Source organism: Falco peregrinus, chromosome W (assembly GCF_023634155.1).
Source record: "Falco peregrinus isolate bFalPer1 chromosome W, bFalPer1.pri, whole genome shotgun sequence".
NCBI lineage: Eukaryota > Metazoa > Chordata > Aves > Falconiformes > Falconidae > Falco > Falco peregrinus.
In genome coordinates, this window is record NC_073743.1 from 7,427,880 (window position 1) to 7,446,314 (window position 18,435).

General features: G+C 35.8%; 1 protein-coding gene across 3 annotated transcripts in view; it reads left to right on the top strand.

Annotated features, from left to right (window-relative positions):
- The window catches only part of LOC101920632 (homer scaffold protein 1), a 122,025-nt gene that overhangs the window by 33,438 nt on the left and 70,152 nt on the right, over positions 1-18,435 (top strand). For all 3 annotated transcript variants that reach the window (XM_055792959.1, XM_055792957.1, XM_055792958.1), the window contains exons 4-5: positions 3,428-3,520; positions 11,008-11,150. In XM_055792959.1, coding sequence (XP_055648934.1) covers positions 3,428-3,520; positions 11,008-11,150 — 236 coding nt within the window. The remainder of the gene's footprint in view (positions 1-3,427; positions 3,521-11,007; positions 11,151-18,435) is intronic.

Here is an 18,435-nt window from a genome sequence, read left to right on the forward strand (position 1 = left end):
TATTTTGATTTTTTTCATCTGTCCTTCCCTTCACTCTTTCCTTGCTCTCCCCAAGTGATACTTACTTCCTTATTAATTATAGTTGTTTCTATCCTATTCTTTCATTGACCTCAAACTGATGTCTAAGAGTTTTCAGCATGCCTTTGGCTTACAATTTTATATTAGTGTTGAAAAAAGTTACAGTAGATATTTTTGTCTCAAGTACGTTTGATTAGCAATTACTCAGATTACTGTGATTTATGAAGAATACACAGATCTGTTGAGAAAAATGCCAAGTCACAGACCTTTTCAGAAGTTTATAGTGATGAATCTTCAGGACCTTTTCAGCAAACTGTTTCCCTTGTATTATATATTAATTATCAAATTGTGATTTTCATGTGAATTAAAATTGATGATCATTGCTACTAAAATTCATAAAGGTGAAACTTTTTGTGTTATTGTAAATTTAGCAAACATCTTTGATGGAGGGAAAAGAAACTTGTGTTTAGATTACAGTCTATTCAGTCACTGGAGTTGGTAGATATATCGGTCTGGGAATCAGAAAACCTGAATTAGAAACCCTGGATCTGCTGTGTAGCTTCAGAGAAATCAGATCTATCTTCTCTTTCTTGTCTTGTGTCTCTGTTCAGATTACTAATTCCCACTTCTGTGCACTGGCACTATAGTCAAGATTACCAGACCACTCTTTGGTACACCTAGCACTGTAGGACATGATATCTAATTTAGGGCTCAAGGTACTACTAGATATTAGTAATAGTGCTATCAAATAAACTGTATTAATGGATTTGTTCAGAAACAGAATGCTTCTAGAAGTTGCCTTAAAAATTGATTCTGGAACTTCTTTTCTGTACTTGGTTTATCAAAGTGAACACCCCTGTTGTATGTAATTTGTTTTGCAGTAGTGTCTCTGGGCCCCAATGAAATATTTTAAGTTCCAGGGAGCAAAAGAAAGCCTGAAACCACAGAAAAGTTAGTCTAGTCTGTGACTGATATCAACAGGTTAATGAAGCAAACAATTAGAGCAGAGATAATAAAAGTCATGCCTTCTAATAAACTGATTTCAGATTATTGTCTGCTTAGCTATGTCACTCTAAACAAGCAGATGATTTCCAAAGCATATATCAAGTGTTTGACTTTTGGACTATTCATTTTTGGTTCATGTGTCTTTGTCCTCCTAAACTGATTACTAGGGTAGAGTGAAGCATCAGTAACCTCTTTCTGGATGATTATTGTTACTGTGAGAATTAGTAGAGCGAGACTATCCGGTGTAAGAATAAAGGCACTCTAATCAACCTCACATGCAAACAGTATAGAAGAAAATTAATTAAACATTTGTTTATTTTCATTAGACCTTTTCTCGATATGTAAGACCACAAATACACCTCAAGATTGTTCCATCAGGAGTCAGGTTGAAGTCAGTGATACCTAAAAGATGATTCCTATGTTGAAGAATATTCCTTTCACAGAATCAGGATATCCTAGCACAGTCCCTCTTGCTGCTGTAGTAGTAGGAACAGAATGTCGTATGATATTCAGGGAAAACTGAGGCTAATTTCTCAACCAGAATATAAATCTGTGCTTGTGATAGTATCCTTCTGTATGGGAAGAAATATTCCTTGTCAGGATTGCTGTCTGTTTTATCCCTTTGAATTAGTTCTTAATTCAAATTCTTAATTCTTAATTCTTAATAACTTAGGAGTATGCTAAATGCCAAAAGGACCATCACAGGTACTTGTGAGATCCTCTTGTAGACTCTCCTTCCACAGTTTTTCCATCTTTTCCTTAAATTAATCTTCCAGAGAACTCTTCCTTTCATACAATGAGATCTCATCTTTGTTATTTAGGTATTTTATCAAGAGATTGCCTCAAGGAATTCTAGTAAATTTTTGAAAATTTCCTCTACATTAGCCTTGTTATCTTTTCTTATAATGTTATCTACTTATCTGTCTATTTATTTTATATATATATTAGTTTCTGCTACTGTGATACAGAAGATCATATTTACTGCCTTGTATGTCTTCACCCATTCTAAACCTCAGCATCATGTTTTCTCACTTATCATTCCTCTTATCCTAAAGCTGATTTAAATAATAGGTTATCCATCATATTTTGAGGTCTATCTACAGCTCTTAAATGAGTATCATCTGGTGATCTGTTGCCAGTTTTATTATCTGTTCTGAGACCTTTTTTGGTGCTGAATTAGAGTTTCAGGATGGTATATTTTGTCTCCTTCTATATTCAGGAAACATGCTTTTAAATAACCTGACAGCTGAAATATAGGATACCAGTGGAGAGAAATGATACTTCCTCAAATACTAATAGCATACCAGGAGAAGTAGTTTAAAGACAATAAAGATTTTTAGATCTTGGTTAGCAAGCGAAGTTCTGACTGAAAATAGTTGAGGAGATTGTGTCACACAAAGGTAGCCTTCATCCCTTCTGATTACATGCAGTGCAAAACAATTTCTTTGTATACTGCTGCTGGAGAGATTTAGAAGCTGTTGGTGAAGTTTCCAATGTTTATGCAGAATCATTTCAGTCTTAAGATGATCATAATAAGATCATGTTCTGTATAAAAGCATGTATAAAAGCAGTAGCAAGCAAAAACGAATGCTTGGCCACTATAGCAATTAGTGTAGTATCAAGCTGAGATCTATGAAGCTAAATTTTTCTCTAGCCAGAGAATCTAGGCCCTATTCTTAATAAATTGTTTTAATCTATCAAGTTTAAGGGTGCATGTATTTCTAAATTGCTGCTTTGGCTATTTTCTGGAAGAGGTATGTGTAGCACAGAAATCAAGCTTTATATGGCAGTTTAATGTGAAATTCTTGAATTTAGTGTTCAGTATATATGAGTGTTTATTTCAATGAAGTTGTTCTTTAACTTGATTGATGTCAATGAACAATCAATAAATGAACTTGACTCAGTATTCCCACTGCTGCTTTCTTAATTAGCTACTGAAATTATAAATGCTGTTAAAATTTGGGAAGAAATTAGTATTGTTTCAGTCATGACAGAATGAAGCCCATTGAAGGCTCTAGGCTAATAGTGACCACAGTAGGCTTCAGAACCAGATCATTCATGGTCAGGAAGACAGTAAAACCTGAATCTGAAAACAGCTGTGCAAGGCAGCTTATCACTATTATTAACTGTATATGAGGTGGGGTTTTTAACACTATCAGCAACAAATTAAACTTTGTTGCATCATAATTTTCTTGTCATATAAACAGAGTACACTATGTCTGAAAGGTATGTCACTGTGAAACTCTCTTATATGAGTATCTAATAAGGAGAAAAATTTAAAAATTATAATGACAGAATTTTACTTTGTAAAATATTAAGTACAGCATTCTGTTCTGCATGTAATATGACTACTTCACACCTACTCTTTCTCTTTTCCTTTTTTTTTAAACATATGTACCTTCAGTTTGCGGAAAAATTTCAGGAATTCAAAGAAGCTGCACGACTAGCAAAGGAAAAATCCCAAGAAAAGATGGAGCTAAGAAGTACACCCTCTCAAGTGAGTCTTATTGCCTGATTCAAGCCTAGTACTTCATAGTCTGTGCTACTTACCATATCTTATACAAACGTATTAAAAATGAATAGAGTATTTCACAGTTTCCCTGAATCCTCTCAGCAGTCAGCTATAAGTGTAAATAAGTCTAAGAATACATTTAATATACATTGCAGAAGTGTCAAAGGGGCTTGTTTTAATATAAAATTGGCCTTTTTTTTATTCCCATCTCTTTCTTTGAGTTTTCCCTAGAAAATATGTTATGAGTAAAGATGGTGAGCAGTTATGTAAGTAAATCTATAGTAAAGACCTTTTGTGGTTTTTTTTCTTATTGTATCTATGAAACTTCAGGCGATGCATTGTAAAGGACTTTTATATAAGAATCATTACAACAAAAATTGAAGTTAAACCAGCAAACTATTTTTACTTATTTCCTCCTGTTGTAGTATTCACTTGTGAAACGTGTTGAAGGAAGATGACAGATTCACATGGGTTCTGGGGTTTTATTGCAGTTAGCCATATTGTAAAAGAAGAGGTTATAAAAGACATCTCAAAGTATGAACTGGGTTAATATAGGCCTAACAGGAAGATAAATTAATATAGTCATATTTACATTAGTCATGCCTAAAATGTATTTATTTGAAAATGGATACTTTGAATTTACTTTGAAAAAAGAGATTTCATGAGGCTTTTATGCCCCTACCCTCCACTATTTCTGGCTCTGTGTGTAGCTATTTGCTTTATTTTAAGCATTAGTGAAGACAAAACTAATTCCTTCTCTTGGAGGATGAAGCAGCTTTAAAACTACAGCAGGGGTTCTTGAGCTGAGTAGGATTAATGCAGCTAAGTCTTTTCTTTTTCTGGGGAGCGCATCTTCATTCACTGAATCAGTGCATCTATTGAGTGCTTTGCACTACAATATGCTCCTGATCTTTGATGGAACAATGATAGCAGGCAGTTTGCAGCATGCTGTACAGATAGGTTTATTGCTACCAGAAAGCTGCATCTGGTTTCCTTCCAAGAGAAGTCGGTGGAAACCACAAGAATACACAATGAACCAATCTCATGTTGTTTTCCCAGTAGGCATTTTGCCCAAGTGCTAGGTTGGCTTTTGCTATTAAAGGGAAACTGCTTGCTTTACTGTAATAGGAGAAAAAATAAGGCAGTGGTTTTTAATTAGTTTTCTTGACTGTCTAAACTTCTCATCATTTCCATTAATAAATACATAGATAATGGAAATAGGTATTTCAGTGTTATAACTGATAAGTTAGCGTATTATTCCAAAAGATATAGTTAGTGCAAGTACTGACACATCAGCATAATAGTCTTCACATACTTAATGCTTTTCATCCGTTCCCCAGAAAGAAGGGAGTTTGGAGCGAATGAGAAGCAATGACTTCACTGCAGACTGAAGTGCTTCGGTAGTGCTGGGGCTTATTTGAAGAGATTTATGACTGGGGGAAAAGAGGTGCTTGGTAGTGGGAAGGGAAGGTGGGACCCTAGAGACATTTGAAGGAGCAATTGCTGTCATTTTGATCATCTGCCAAAAAGTGGCTGCAAGGCACGTAATTCCAGTGTTGCCTTTCTCAATCATTTTACAGCTCTTCTTTCCCTTTTGCATAGTGATCCTTTGCAGAAAGGGGGAATAAAAGAGGAAGGAGAGAGTTTTTCAGTGGCCAGTCAAGACTCGGGCTTTTTTAGGAAGCTTTGACAGGAAAGGCATTGGGAAGTAGTGTGTGAGTAGTGAGCTCTTGTGGTTTAACCCTACCTGGTAACTAAGTACCATGCAGCCACTTGCTCACTCCCCCTCACCCAGAGGGATGGGGAGGAGAATTGGAAAGGAATGTGAAACTCGAGGGTTGAGATAAGAACAATTTAATAATTGAAATAGAATAAAAATGAAAAAACAATAATAACAGTGATGACAATAACAGTTATAGTGAAGGGGGGGAGGAAAGAATAAAATCCAGAGGGAAAGGAAGAAAGAAACACGTGATAACACAATGCAACTGCTCACCACCCACTGACCAATTCCCAGCCAGTCCCTATGCAATGATCTGCTTGCTCCGGCCAACCTCCTAGGTGTATATATACCAAGCATGACGTCCCATGGTATGGAATACCTCTTTGGCTAGTTCAGGTCAGCTGTCCTGGCTGTGTCCCCTCCCAATTTCTTGTGCCCCTCCAGCCTTTTTGCTGGCTAGGCCTGAAGAACTGAAAATTCCTTGATTTAGTATAAACATTACCCAGCAGCAACTAAAAAGATCAGTGTGATAACATTGTTCTCACATCATAGCCAAAACACAGCACTGTACCAGCTACTAAGAAGAAAGTTAACTTTCCAGCTGAAACCAGGATAGCTCTATAACAGTAGCTCAGTTAGCTACAAGTGTCAATCCCTCTGTTGTCTTGGACTTGCAGATATCATTCTGCATTAAATTAATAATAGGTAGGAAGCTACTGCATATCAAAACTGGAAAATATACATGAAAAACGTACATAAAATGTGTTACATACCTCTTGGTGCTGCTTTAAAAAATGCATTATTTTGCTCATGTCATAAACCCATGGAACTTACAGTGACAAGTCACCTGTGGTCTATTTTCATTTACAGGCTTGCCTATGCACTGAAAGTACAACACTGATCGGGAGTTCACTGAACAGCATGAATCAATAGGATGAAAACTGTGTGTTCCCCCTCTTCCCCCTTTTATTTTTCTTCCTTTCTTTTTTAAACAAATATTAATTAGGTTCAAGTGCAGAACCAATTAGTGTAGGTTGTGGGGTTTTCACCCTCACCCCTGCAGTCTTACAGCTGATATAAAGTTCAGCAGCATCCAACCCCTCTTGCTTTCTAACCTCACCAAAGTGGGAAGCTAGGTGCAGCTGGGTAAGGAGTCTGATATAATAAAACTCAATAACAGCAGACTGTTATTAAGTAAGGTATTCCTTATTGCAGCACTGGGGTAGCACTGGGGATAGCTCCTCCATAAGTGCTCCAACAATCTGACAAACTTTCAGAGGCTATACACCATAAAGTTATACATATTCACAAGATTTCTGAGAACTTATTTACATATACATGACATTTCCTGGGACTCATTAACATATGCAAACGCCTGGTCCACATGCACAGTCATCTTCCCTGGTGGTCTTTGGGTGGTTGTCTGGGTCTTCAGATGAAGGCTTGTAGTCTTCTTTGCTGTGCCCACTGATTGACCTTCTGGGCAAACTCAGTTCTGGGATCAGTAGACCATATCCTAAGAGGCTATTGTTGCCACCCTCTTGTAACTTTCTTATCATTATGGTCCTGTGTATCAGTTTCTCAAGACCCAGTTGTCTACCCTGAGATTATCTGAGTGCCCCCTTATCTTACCCCCATCCCTTATTTTACAGCCATCCAAAGCCTCCTTTTTTCAACTGAATTTAATCCTTTCACAACCAATTGGAGAACTGGAGTCTGAACCTCAGGCCTTTTTTTTTTTCTCTAAGCAAGAATCTGTCTTCAGATATTTCTTGTGACCCTGGTCATTTCATATTAAGACGTCTGTTAATTTCTGAAATTGTGTGGTGAGTAAATTAAAATCATCAAATCAAAATAATCCAACTCTTTCTTCTGTGATTCTGAGACACTCCTATAATATTAGGAATAGCTATTGCCTGAAAAGTTTTAGTATCACAAGATTTTTATAGTGCAAGGACTTGATGATCTTAAAGGTCTTTTCCAACCTAAATGATTCTATGAAGGGGTTGGTTTTGGCAAAATCATCATGGTTTTATCATCTGGTGGCTTTTTCTCTGTGGAAGTACTCAATTTACTTCCGATCCTTGTGGAAAAAGTTACTTTCTGGTATATCGTGTGAATTTCTGTACTGGAAAGATTTATTTAAGACTTTAAGATATCTGAATCGGTTGTGGGCAGCCTTATGCTATTGCCAGTCAGTACTGAACAGAGCTCTATGAAGAACAGTTATGTCAGGGAAGTGTATGGAACACTTAATGAGAAAACAGTATAATACTTAATAAAAGAAGAAGCTGGAATTGATTTGGTTTGTTCATGGTTTTAGAATCACATATTCCTTCTTCTATTATATATTTAGTCACCGTTAAAAGGTGGCTTTATCTGTGCTGTGAAGTCTGCTTGTTTTACTTTAGAGACTCTTGTGAGTGCATGCATTTTGTTTATAAGATTTTTAAATTTAAGGCATCTTTTGATGATTTCCCCTCTATTATGCTTAGTTTGTATATTGTAGGTAACTGTCATTTTTATATACTGCTTGGCATCACCAGTCCTGGATACTTATTAGTAAGGCCACGGCTCCTTTAGACAGTGCAGATCTCTGAAAAACTCTTAAACAGCAGACTCTCACATTTACTTGTCACATTGAAAAATATTAATCCTCAGTCCATATGTAAATCCAGGACTGGCGAGTGACTTAAAGTTCAATATCCTCCAAAAAAGTATATATGATATATGGTTTTATACCATAGGAGAGCCATTAATCCTTTCTTCTCAAATGTATGAAATATCTATTTGTAGCTGTCATGAAATGGGACATGGGAAAAATCAGGCCTTAAAATATGTCATTGGTTTACAGGAAGACTTTCAATTTAAGCAGTTTTTTTCTTTATAGGGTCTACACAGTTGGGTCTTAGTTAACCTGCTCTTCCAGCTAGGAGGGAGGGGTGAAAATCTTTTTCAGCTGACCAACTATGTAAAATTTGAAGTAGATGTGTGAAGCTATAATCCGGAGTAAAAACTTCATTACTTATGAATGTCTCACAAAAACATTTCTAGAATTCTTTTATTCTCTCTAAATAATATAAAATGTGAATATATTATTTGTAAGATTAGTTTTGTTCTGTGTAAGAAGGTTTGGTTTTTTTGTATTTGGTACTTTATTCATAGCCAGCTTCATAATAAATTATTTACCAGGCAGAGATAGTTGTGAGTGTGTGAGAACACTGATTAACCTGTATTGGTGGAAGAAATACATACTAGAATCTGATGCTTCTCTTGTACATACAGATCAGCCTCTCATGAATTTGCAGGGAGTGAACCTTTAGGTATTACATAGATTGTGATGTTTGTCTGCATGTCACTTGAATTTCATTCAAATTAGATGTCTATGAAAGTACTTTACTGAAAAATAAGCCTAGATGGAACTTGCACATTTGTTTTTCTTCTGCTGAAATAATTTTTATGCATTCATACTTAAAATATTTTAATAAAGCTCTGGCTTTATGTATCTAATAATATTGTTGCAGGAATTTTATCTTAAAGATACAAGCAAGCCAGATTTGTGGGTTGTGGTATATGTTTTTTAGAACATCTAGTGCAGTTTGGGAAGAGGAGGAAATAACAGAGAAACTCTTGGGTCCATAATACCTTTCATTTAATGGCAGTGGAAACTGTTTGTCAAATCAGAGGATAATAATAGACAGAACCACATCATTTGTATAAAATAATTCATGTGCCTGCTTATCTTGCCAACTCTGCTCTCCTTTGACACTTAATTTTAATTTAGTTTCAGTTCAGTAAAATTGTTCTGTAAAAATCAAGATTTAATTTTAACTTCTAAAGTATTAACACATAAGATAATAGTTTTGAGTATAAAATAAGAGTATTCTTCTGGAAAGTAGGTAACAATTTACATATTTACATTCCTAAAATAAATAGTTTACACTTATATTATAAATAGCTTTAATATTTGTGTAATAAATCAGTGTAAGATAATTATTTTCTGCTTTTTAATCAGTAGGAATTTAATAAGAAGATGCAGAATAGAGACACTTGTGTATATGTATTGTATAACTTGATGAATGCTAATTATAATAAACTTGAAGTCATTCTTAAAATGTTTTAATATAACTGCATATTACCCACTAATTCAAGTTGTAGAGTGAGATATGTCTCTGACTATGTGAGAAATACAGTAGAATAAAAGCAAAATTTTGACAATTGTTGTGCTGCAAATGCTTAATATAAAGTGTAACGAAAATGTTGAACGACAATATTTTTGGTTAAACGACACCAGTGTTTTGTGGAGGGTGATGATGACAGCCAGATCTTATTTTCTATAAAATAACTGAGTTTTCCCATCTGGTTAAGTCTCAAAGTCAAGGGCAAGATTTCTTATAGATATACAGTCAGATTCATTATTGGCTTTCAAAAAGCTTTATTCTTGTGAACTAGTTGAAGGCTACAAGTGGAGGCTCAAAATTAGATCCTGATCTTGTAAGATCATGACCATCTTCAGATACTTTGCAATTTCTTCTGAGATGGCTGTTCTTCAGCTTTCTACACAATGACAAAGAGCTGGGAAGAGGAGCTGCTGGCTTTCCAGAGGCTGTGCTTGTGCTTCAGTTTAATAACATTAAATAGCAGTTTTACCTCTTTCCCATGCAGTTGATAAAAGGCTGTGTGGCCATAGGAGGTGCTTAGCTTTTGGAAATACTGTAATTCAACCAGTCCTCTGCTGTATAGACACCCTTCCGTGACATCCATTGAACTCTAGTCATGAAACTCTTCTATCTTAGAGTTAAATGTTACTGCTTGATTACTAAAAACCTACTAAGACATTTTAAAATAGAGATGAGCTACTTAAGCTTATATAACTCATCTCCTGCAAAAATCATTAAAAAAGTATATAATAGGAAAGAAAATATTGAAATTAAACCAAATACAGGGACTAAAAAACCTATAATGTTCTAACTTAGGATGTGGGCTACACAGTGTAATTTTTTTTTAAAGGGAAGTACTTTTTATTGACTAGAAATTGGAAAATAGCATTTGTTGGCCAAAACATAAATGTACATGTTGGCGTGATGAAGGCTGATTAACTGCACCAGTGCCTTCTGCTAGGAAGAGAGCCCATAAGTTTTTCAGGTGTCCGGTTGCATAGTAGTAGCTTTCTGGGTATAACTGGAGTATTCTCCTTCCCAGATAATTCCATGAGCTAGGCCAGGCTAACATGTACAAAAGTTTTAAGAGGACTGTGCTGAGCAAGTTTTTTTTTTTACAGATGGCTTATAGGTGAAACTGTGAATGCATCACCAATGGCTCTTCCACTGTTCACTTTGGTTAATACACAAAATGAAAGCTAGATTTTGAAACAAATGTCAGAATTGTTTCACTGTGTTAGAATATAAAGTAAGAGATAAGAATCCTGGGTGTCAATAGTTGCCCATTGTGTAGCTGGCTGAGGTCTGTAATAAGCAGGAGGCTGGATACTTGCAAATAAATCATAGGTCAGTTGTGTTTTGTGCAGGATAATGTGAATCCTGTGGTAATACACTTCTAAATTAAATTCACATGATGAAATACGACTATGAGGGATGCTGGAAATCTGTGAGCCTCTACATTAATACTGCCTAAAGTTCTTATCTCATTTAAGAATTAATGTTAGTGCTTATATATATATATATATATATAGCCTTCCTAAGCAAGTCACTTGGTAATTCTAATGTGTCATTTGTTTGTTTTACTTAAGGAATCAGCTGGAGGGGATATTCAGTCTCCTTTAACACCAGAAAGTATTAATGGGACAGATGACGAGAGAGTGATGCCGGAAGTGACGCAGAACTCAGAACCAAGGGCTGAATCAACCCAGAACGCATTGCCATTTACCCATAGGTACAGATTCCATTCCCACATCCTGATAAAGTGATACTTATCTCCTTTCTCGTTAAAGGGACCTTCTCCCATGTTGTGGCTTCCACCTAGCAAAGTTAAGAATTAAATTACATGGTTTTTTGGGTTGTTTTTTTTTAAAGTTTGACTTTCAGATTTGCAGTATAATCTTTGTTTTCACAAAAATACATGAGGAAATCTCTTTGAATAAGATTTCGGAGGGCGTTATTTTATGGTTTAATCAGCTGATTGAGAGCAAGCCCTTGAACACTGACTGGTTAGTGCAGGTGTCCCTTTAACAGGAAGCATTATTTCAATGTTTGAGATCTTAGTAAAGTTAACTGCTTCTTAGAATATTCCAATTAAATTATTTTTGCACACATTCTCTTTAAATGACTGATAGGATTGGATGTCAGCCTTTCACTGATGAGTTGTTGGAAGAAAAGGGACTCTTACAACACTTACAGATTATAAAATTTAAAGCAGCCTTTAATTGAACAGTTCTCTGGCAGTTGAAAATATTTTCAACTTTTTTTGAAACATGAAAGAAGTGTAGTTCTGCTTCAGACTGAATTATAATTCATTGCACTAGGAATACTGTACTCTGTTATTTAAGAAAACTAGGACTTTTAATGATACAAACAATGAGTTAAGATGGGTATATATCACCTATTAGAAATTATTGTAAATGGAACACTCAATAAAACACATTATATACTGAGACCATGGAGAGTAGATTAAATATTTAATAAAATTAGAGCAAAGCTAGAAATATTAGATTTATTTTTTTAAACATGGTCTGAATCAGTTTATAAATAGAGTTTTAAGAGCCCTTGATCAAAGTTGGGGAACACTAGGATGTCAGATATGTCATGCGAATAATTTGGTATGAGCAGAGATGGAATTGGAATTGTTCAAAACATTTTTGTAAGAGAATATTACTATTAAACATATCTGGAAAAATAATTTGCAGTTTCAAATGAGAAAAAAGTAATTATACTTTTTTAGCAGATTGAGTGTGTTTATTTTTATACTTCATTTGTCACCAGTGCATCTATTACATGTTTTAGAAGACATGGTGCTTTGTAAGAGAGCTCTGTGCATGTTGAAGGAGTATTACAAATGTTGCACATCAGTGTTCTGTAACGAGTTCATTTAAACTTACTGTTTGTGTGTTGGATTTCTCTATCAATATTTTTGTGAAAAGGAGTTGTGATAAAGTTCATGGAGGAGTAGTGTTTGTTTTTTTAAAAAGATGACAGCTTCAAGATCTTCCCTCTTGCTTTGCACATGTAAATATGTTTTTTGGTATACCAATGTAGTAACTACACTGAGCTCTGCATTGACCATGACTGAAAATATTTTTTGAAACTACCCAGTTGTAATTTTTGATGGTGTAGAATAGAGTTTACAAAACTTCTACATGATTTTCTAATTCACGTATGCAGTGTGAGTGCCAGGGTTTAGTTTATTGTCCTGTTAAATACCACTAGCTAGAATTGATTTTCCAGCAATTACTCTACATTTGAGAGTCACTTCTCATGATGATTCTCATGACAATCATGTGTCTTGCTAATAGTAGCTTCAAGTTTGTTAGTGAGCTATTACTGAAGAAAATGCAAAATTTTTCAAATCCTTTGAAATTAGTTGAATTTTGGACTAGATAAGGTTTTTATTATAAATAAGTGAAGATTCATATAGTTTACTTTTAAAAAAAATACTAAAAAGCTCAAGTGAGGACATTTATATATTATTATTTAACCCAGACAGAAAATGCTTTTAGGTACTTTCTGACAATTTTTTCGTATAGAAAGAAAAGTATCCTTTTGTATGTGTGTGAGTGTCAAGGAACACTGTCTCAATCAGAGGGAAACTGCCGTTTTAAAAAATGTATATTCCAAAAGATTCCAGTTATTTCCCAGGTACCATTATGTTTTTCAAGATGATGACAGAACTTAGTTTGGAAACCAGATACTTTGATTGGATTTAATTGTTAGCTGTAATGAAGGCTCTCTAAAACGGCACTATGTAGCACATGCATGAAAGAGATGGAAAGTGAAGTCTTCAGGTTTGTGTTAGTGATGGTTAAATGGGCACGTTTTTGTAGAGGCATTCCATAATATTAGATTGGCAACCAGGTAGACATATCTAGTTGCTTGTGCTAGCTGGAAAGGTGCTCTCTGCAGGAAGCCTGTTTGCCCTGATTATTTTTTTTTTAAATTAAACAAAACCTTATATGCTGATCATTGGAGACTCCCTGGCCTTTTCATGTGTCAGGAGTACAGAAAGGGATTGTGGTCCTCCTTGTTCCCTGCCCTTTTGATGCTGTGTGTATTGGTGACACTCCGTGTGTGATAGAGAGGAGTTGTTGCACAGAACCCTTTCCCTTTGTGCCCTAGTAACTCCTGCTTATCGTTGAGCCTCATCCTGCTGTGTTTCAGCAAAGTTAAAGTTTAGCTAGTGCTTCTGGGTGAGAAGGATAACACTGGAATGGCATGTGAGAGTTGTCTTGTGCATGGCAATGCTTTTTACATATTTGCCTTTACTTCTGGAGCTGTTGATTAATTGCTAGGTGCTTTTCAAAAGAAAAGATGGTGTGGTCTTCCCTCCAATGAGTTCAGCTATAGGGGACATGAGAATTGCTGAGGCTGGCCATGTTTCACTGAAATATCAGTAGTGTAACAAGTTCATTTCTTTCACCATTAGGAAAGCTATATTCTGCTCTGGTGTGACAGTACATACTTACCCTGTGAAGGTCCAAAAGGAGTGTAGGCTGGAGCACAGGGAAAGGCACATGTGGGGCCACCTGGTAGGAGCCCAGGTAACCATGGGGCAAAGGTTGGAGCTTCATGGGCAGGACAAAGTGCCACAGCATCGCACAGTGTGGATGGCCGGTGAGGTGGGAACAGCGTTGCTGCCAAGAGGGATGGCAAACTTAGCCAAGTGCAGGCACCTCTGTGGCACAGGACAGGGGTAAAGTTTTGAAGGAAGTTGTTGTCAAGACATTTATCCAGGGAAGAGGTTTTCATGTCTGTATGGGTCTGAAAGGAGTTAACAAGGTCAAAATGAGAGGTGTGGAGGTCATGCTTTAGTCTACATCTTACTACTTGTAATTTTTAATCTGCACATGCTTTTCATTTTGTTGTAACACATCCACTCTGGCCAGATATGTCCCCTTCTGCAAGCGTTCTTCTCTGTGCTTTGTATGTCTTAGTTACGGGCTGTGTTATTTCAGTAGAGTAAGTGTAGACTACTTTGTTATTTATAGTTGTTTTCTGAATCATTTATACCAAAAAGCTGAAAAAAAGCATTACTTAAGTCACCAGAGTTTTGCTATTAGATCTTTAATTTTTTATTATTTCAGTTAATAATTGTAAGTATTGAAATGAGCATTCTCCAGTATATGTCTACAATCCTATTCATATCCTATGAACATAATAGAATAAAAGTCTAGTTGCTTCAGTTTATCCTTATCTGGAAAGTCCTAATGCTGTTCACAAGCAGTGTGACTCTAGTCAACTGCTTGAGAGATAAGGGTATTAAATGGTTATGAACCTTGCACAGACAGATAAAATCTTGCAATTAAACCTCTTGCTTTTTTAAAACTAACTATGATGGTTAATGTCAAATTATGAACTTTGGAGCTCCCAAATCTTATAATATAGCCTGAGCATTGCTCTCATTAGTAAACGTTGCCAAAACAAATGAAAGTAAAATGTAACCTAAGCCTGGCATTAGAATTTTTAAAAGTCTTGGCTGAGACTCTGATCGAGTCTGATTTTCTGAACAATGGCTAGTCTAGGAAGGCTTTTTCTAACAAAAGCTAGTTAATAAAATCTAATATTTAACATAATTAAGAATAAAAAGTGTGTATTTATCTTAGTTTCCTCAGACATCTTCCTTTTTAAAAAAATATTTCCCACATTCTTTAAATTGTGATTTAAATTTTTTTTCCCATCTAAAAAAAGTTGACCATAAAAAGGTGTTTGGAGAGAATAAAGTTGCTAAAAAATCTGTAACCATTTCCAGTGTGACTGTACCTGGTTTTTAAATGTAAGTTTTAATCCTACTGGTGCATAGTATCTAGTTCCTGATGGTCTGAATGAGCCCAAAGAAATACTCTACTGAGCTTATTTAGCCTTAGAATAAAATTCAAATATTACAGCTGAATAGTGTGTCAGGTGAACTCTGCAACTGCTGCTTGGGGCTTTTTGGTAACTGTTTGGTGAACTTGCTCTTTTGCCTTTGAAGAGAATACATTTGTTTATAACAAGTTTTATTCCATTTTTGGCACCTCATGAAACTGTGGGATAAAAAACTTTCAGAAACAAAACTTAAAATAAGAGGATTCTTCTGGGACAAATCTTGAAAGTCTTCAACTTTCTGTCAACTGTGACTTGTACCTTTTACCTCATTTTTTCATGTAATATGTAAAGATGTTCCATCTAAATGTAATGAAACTTAGAATTTATATCACATAATGTTTTGATTAGACAATGTGTTTGTTGCTTGTTGTGGTGGATTGACCTTGGCTGGATGCTAGGTGCCCACCAAGCCTCATTATCACTCCCCTCCTCAGCATAATGGGGGGGAGGGGGAGGGGAGGAGAAATAAGATAATAAAACTTGTGGGTCAAGATAAAGGCAGTTTAATAAAGCAAAAGCAAAGGTTGAGCACATGGAAGCAAAGGAAAACAAAAGATGTTATTCTCTACTTCCCATCAGCAGGAGATGTTCAGCCACTTCCCAGGAAGCAGGGCTTCAGTACACTTAGAGGTTGCTTCAGAAGACAAATGTCGTAAATAGGGCGAATGCCCCCCCTTCCTTCTCCTCTCTCTTAGCTTTTATATCTGAGCAGACATCATATGGTATGGAATATCCCTTTGGTAAGTTGGGGTCAGCTGTCCTGGCTATGTTCCCTCCCAAGATCTTGCCCACCCCCAGCCTAGTGGTGAGGGGGGGAATGTTGGAGAGAGCCTTGCAGTAGTGAGAGCACTGCTCAGCAATAGCCAAAACACTGGTGTGTTATCACCACCTTTCTAGGTACCAATACAAAGCACAGCACTATGACAGCTGTTATGGGGCTCAGCCAAACCCAATACACTTGTTCATTAAAATTATTGTATTCAAACAGGTTTTCAATATGAATTTTTGACTCATTGCCTTAGTGAAACTGGACATATGATGCTTATATATTAGGTATTTTATTGTCTAGATAGCTTACCATTTAATAATGCTGCATGTAAATTCAGTGCTGTAATAACAAAGAAAAAACAAAAAATCTTGCTGATAGTTCATGTTCCTTCACTGAGCTTTCATTAAAAGTTGTATGCAGAAATCCATTTAGTACATTTTTCGCTTTGTATATTACCACTACTCACTTCTGCAAGCTTAAATATTTTAGTTATGTTACAGTGAAGATACTTTGTGAATCATGCTGAACTGTTAAGTTGGCTTTAAAGAAAAGTTTTGAGTTCATAATTTTTGTGGCATTTTGTAATTTGAATTTATACTCAAATCCTAGTGTTTGGATGTTGTTTATAGTGTTATGCATAGCTTCCTTACCAAGTAGTTCATACTAGTCGTTTTACTTTTTTTTAATTCTTGTTTTTGAATGCTATTTATCCTGATGGCAGGATAATTTCATGTTTTGAGGAAGCTCAGGAAGTCTCTAATCCAAGCTCCTGCTCAGAGAAGGTCAGCTATGAGATCAGACCAGGCTGCTCTAAGCTTTATCCAGTTGGGTTTTGAAAGCCTCTTAGAACGGAGACTGATAAAGCTAGGCTTTTTAAAAAGGTTTCTCTATAACATAGAAGGCAATAACTGTCTTCACATTGCACAGCACTATAATGAACTGTGACATTTTAGGGCACACTGGAGGAACTCTGGTAAATTCAATTACTCTGTTGAGAAAAGATTATTTCTTGAGGTACACTTGGAGAAGAAACCCAAAGGTGGTACATTCCCACTGTCAGTGTAAGCAAAGAAGTGGTTAATATAGCAACTTAGAAGTAGGTCTTGACTTCACCTCAGCCAACATTTGTTTGATGTTGTGAAGGTCCTAGCTGTGCTCTTCTGCCTCTTGAGGTCCACGAGCAAGAGCCTGGTGGTCTCAGAAAGAAGCACACAGAGAGGGATTGTTCTCCCCTCCCTCCCTGACCTAATTCCTACTGCTTCCTGAACTCCTGCACTTCTGCCTAAGTTGCTGGGATTTAGCTCAAGTAGATTTCCCTTCAAAATAAAAGTTTCTGCTAGGAAACTATTAATTTGAAAGGAAAAATCTTACCTTGTGTTCATGTAAATTTTTTCATGTCTGATTTTCCTGATCATAACAATTTCTGAAAATTCTGTAGGAAATCTGGAGTATGCAATAAACCAGTGGTTTTAAACCAGTATTGTGTCAAACACAGCATAATACAGCTCATACTGTAACATTTTGATAAGATATCTCTGGTAATGGAAGGAGAGGTGGAGAGGACTCGTATCTGCTATTAGAAAAATGGTCATGGTGTATGTGTTGCATATCTATTTAAAATGAAGCAACTCTGCAACTAATAGAGTTAATTTTAATGGCTGGGGGAATGTATAAGAGCCAAAACTAAAAATAGCCCAACGCTTAAGAGAGTAATATCATCATCTCCCTTGTGCACCTAAGGAAGTTCTAGTTTGGAGAATGCGAATTACCTACTTCCTGTTGTTTATTTAACAAGCACTCCAAGGGATGATTCAGACAATGTGAGCTGGGTGTTTAAAATTAGATTATATAAATACCATCCTCGGGGACAAGTGAACACTTTTCTAACATATCTGTCAAGTATGTTCTTAGAAAAGGACTATAATCCTTGTGCAATTTATATTAAAAAAACATGCAACTTGTAACAATTTTTCCTCCTTTAATTGCATATATAATAATTAAAAAAAAAAACTAGTAAAAATGAAGACAAAAATAAAAAAAGAAGGAATTATCTTGCTTAAGGAAGGAACTTTCATTTTCTGAAAGAATATATTCATGGTGTTCAACAAATCCAAAATATGGATGACATTAAAAGATTGTGTGGTGATACTTCAGCAACTGTAAACATTGACTCTATAAATCAGGGTATGTGATACTTAAATCAGATTCTGTGGGGTGTGTTGGTTTGTTTTTATTGCATCCATTAATTCACAGTCATTAATTTTGTTAGGTATTTTCAATAATACAGTTTTCTGAAAAGTATTGTTCCTTTTAGGCGTCTACTCTTGGCACACAGTGACTTTTTGTTGTCATCTTTAGGCATTGGTGGAGGACC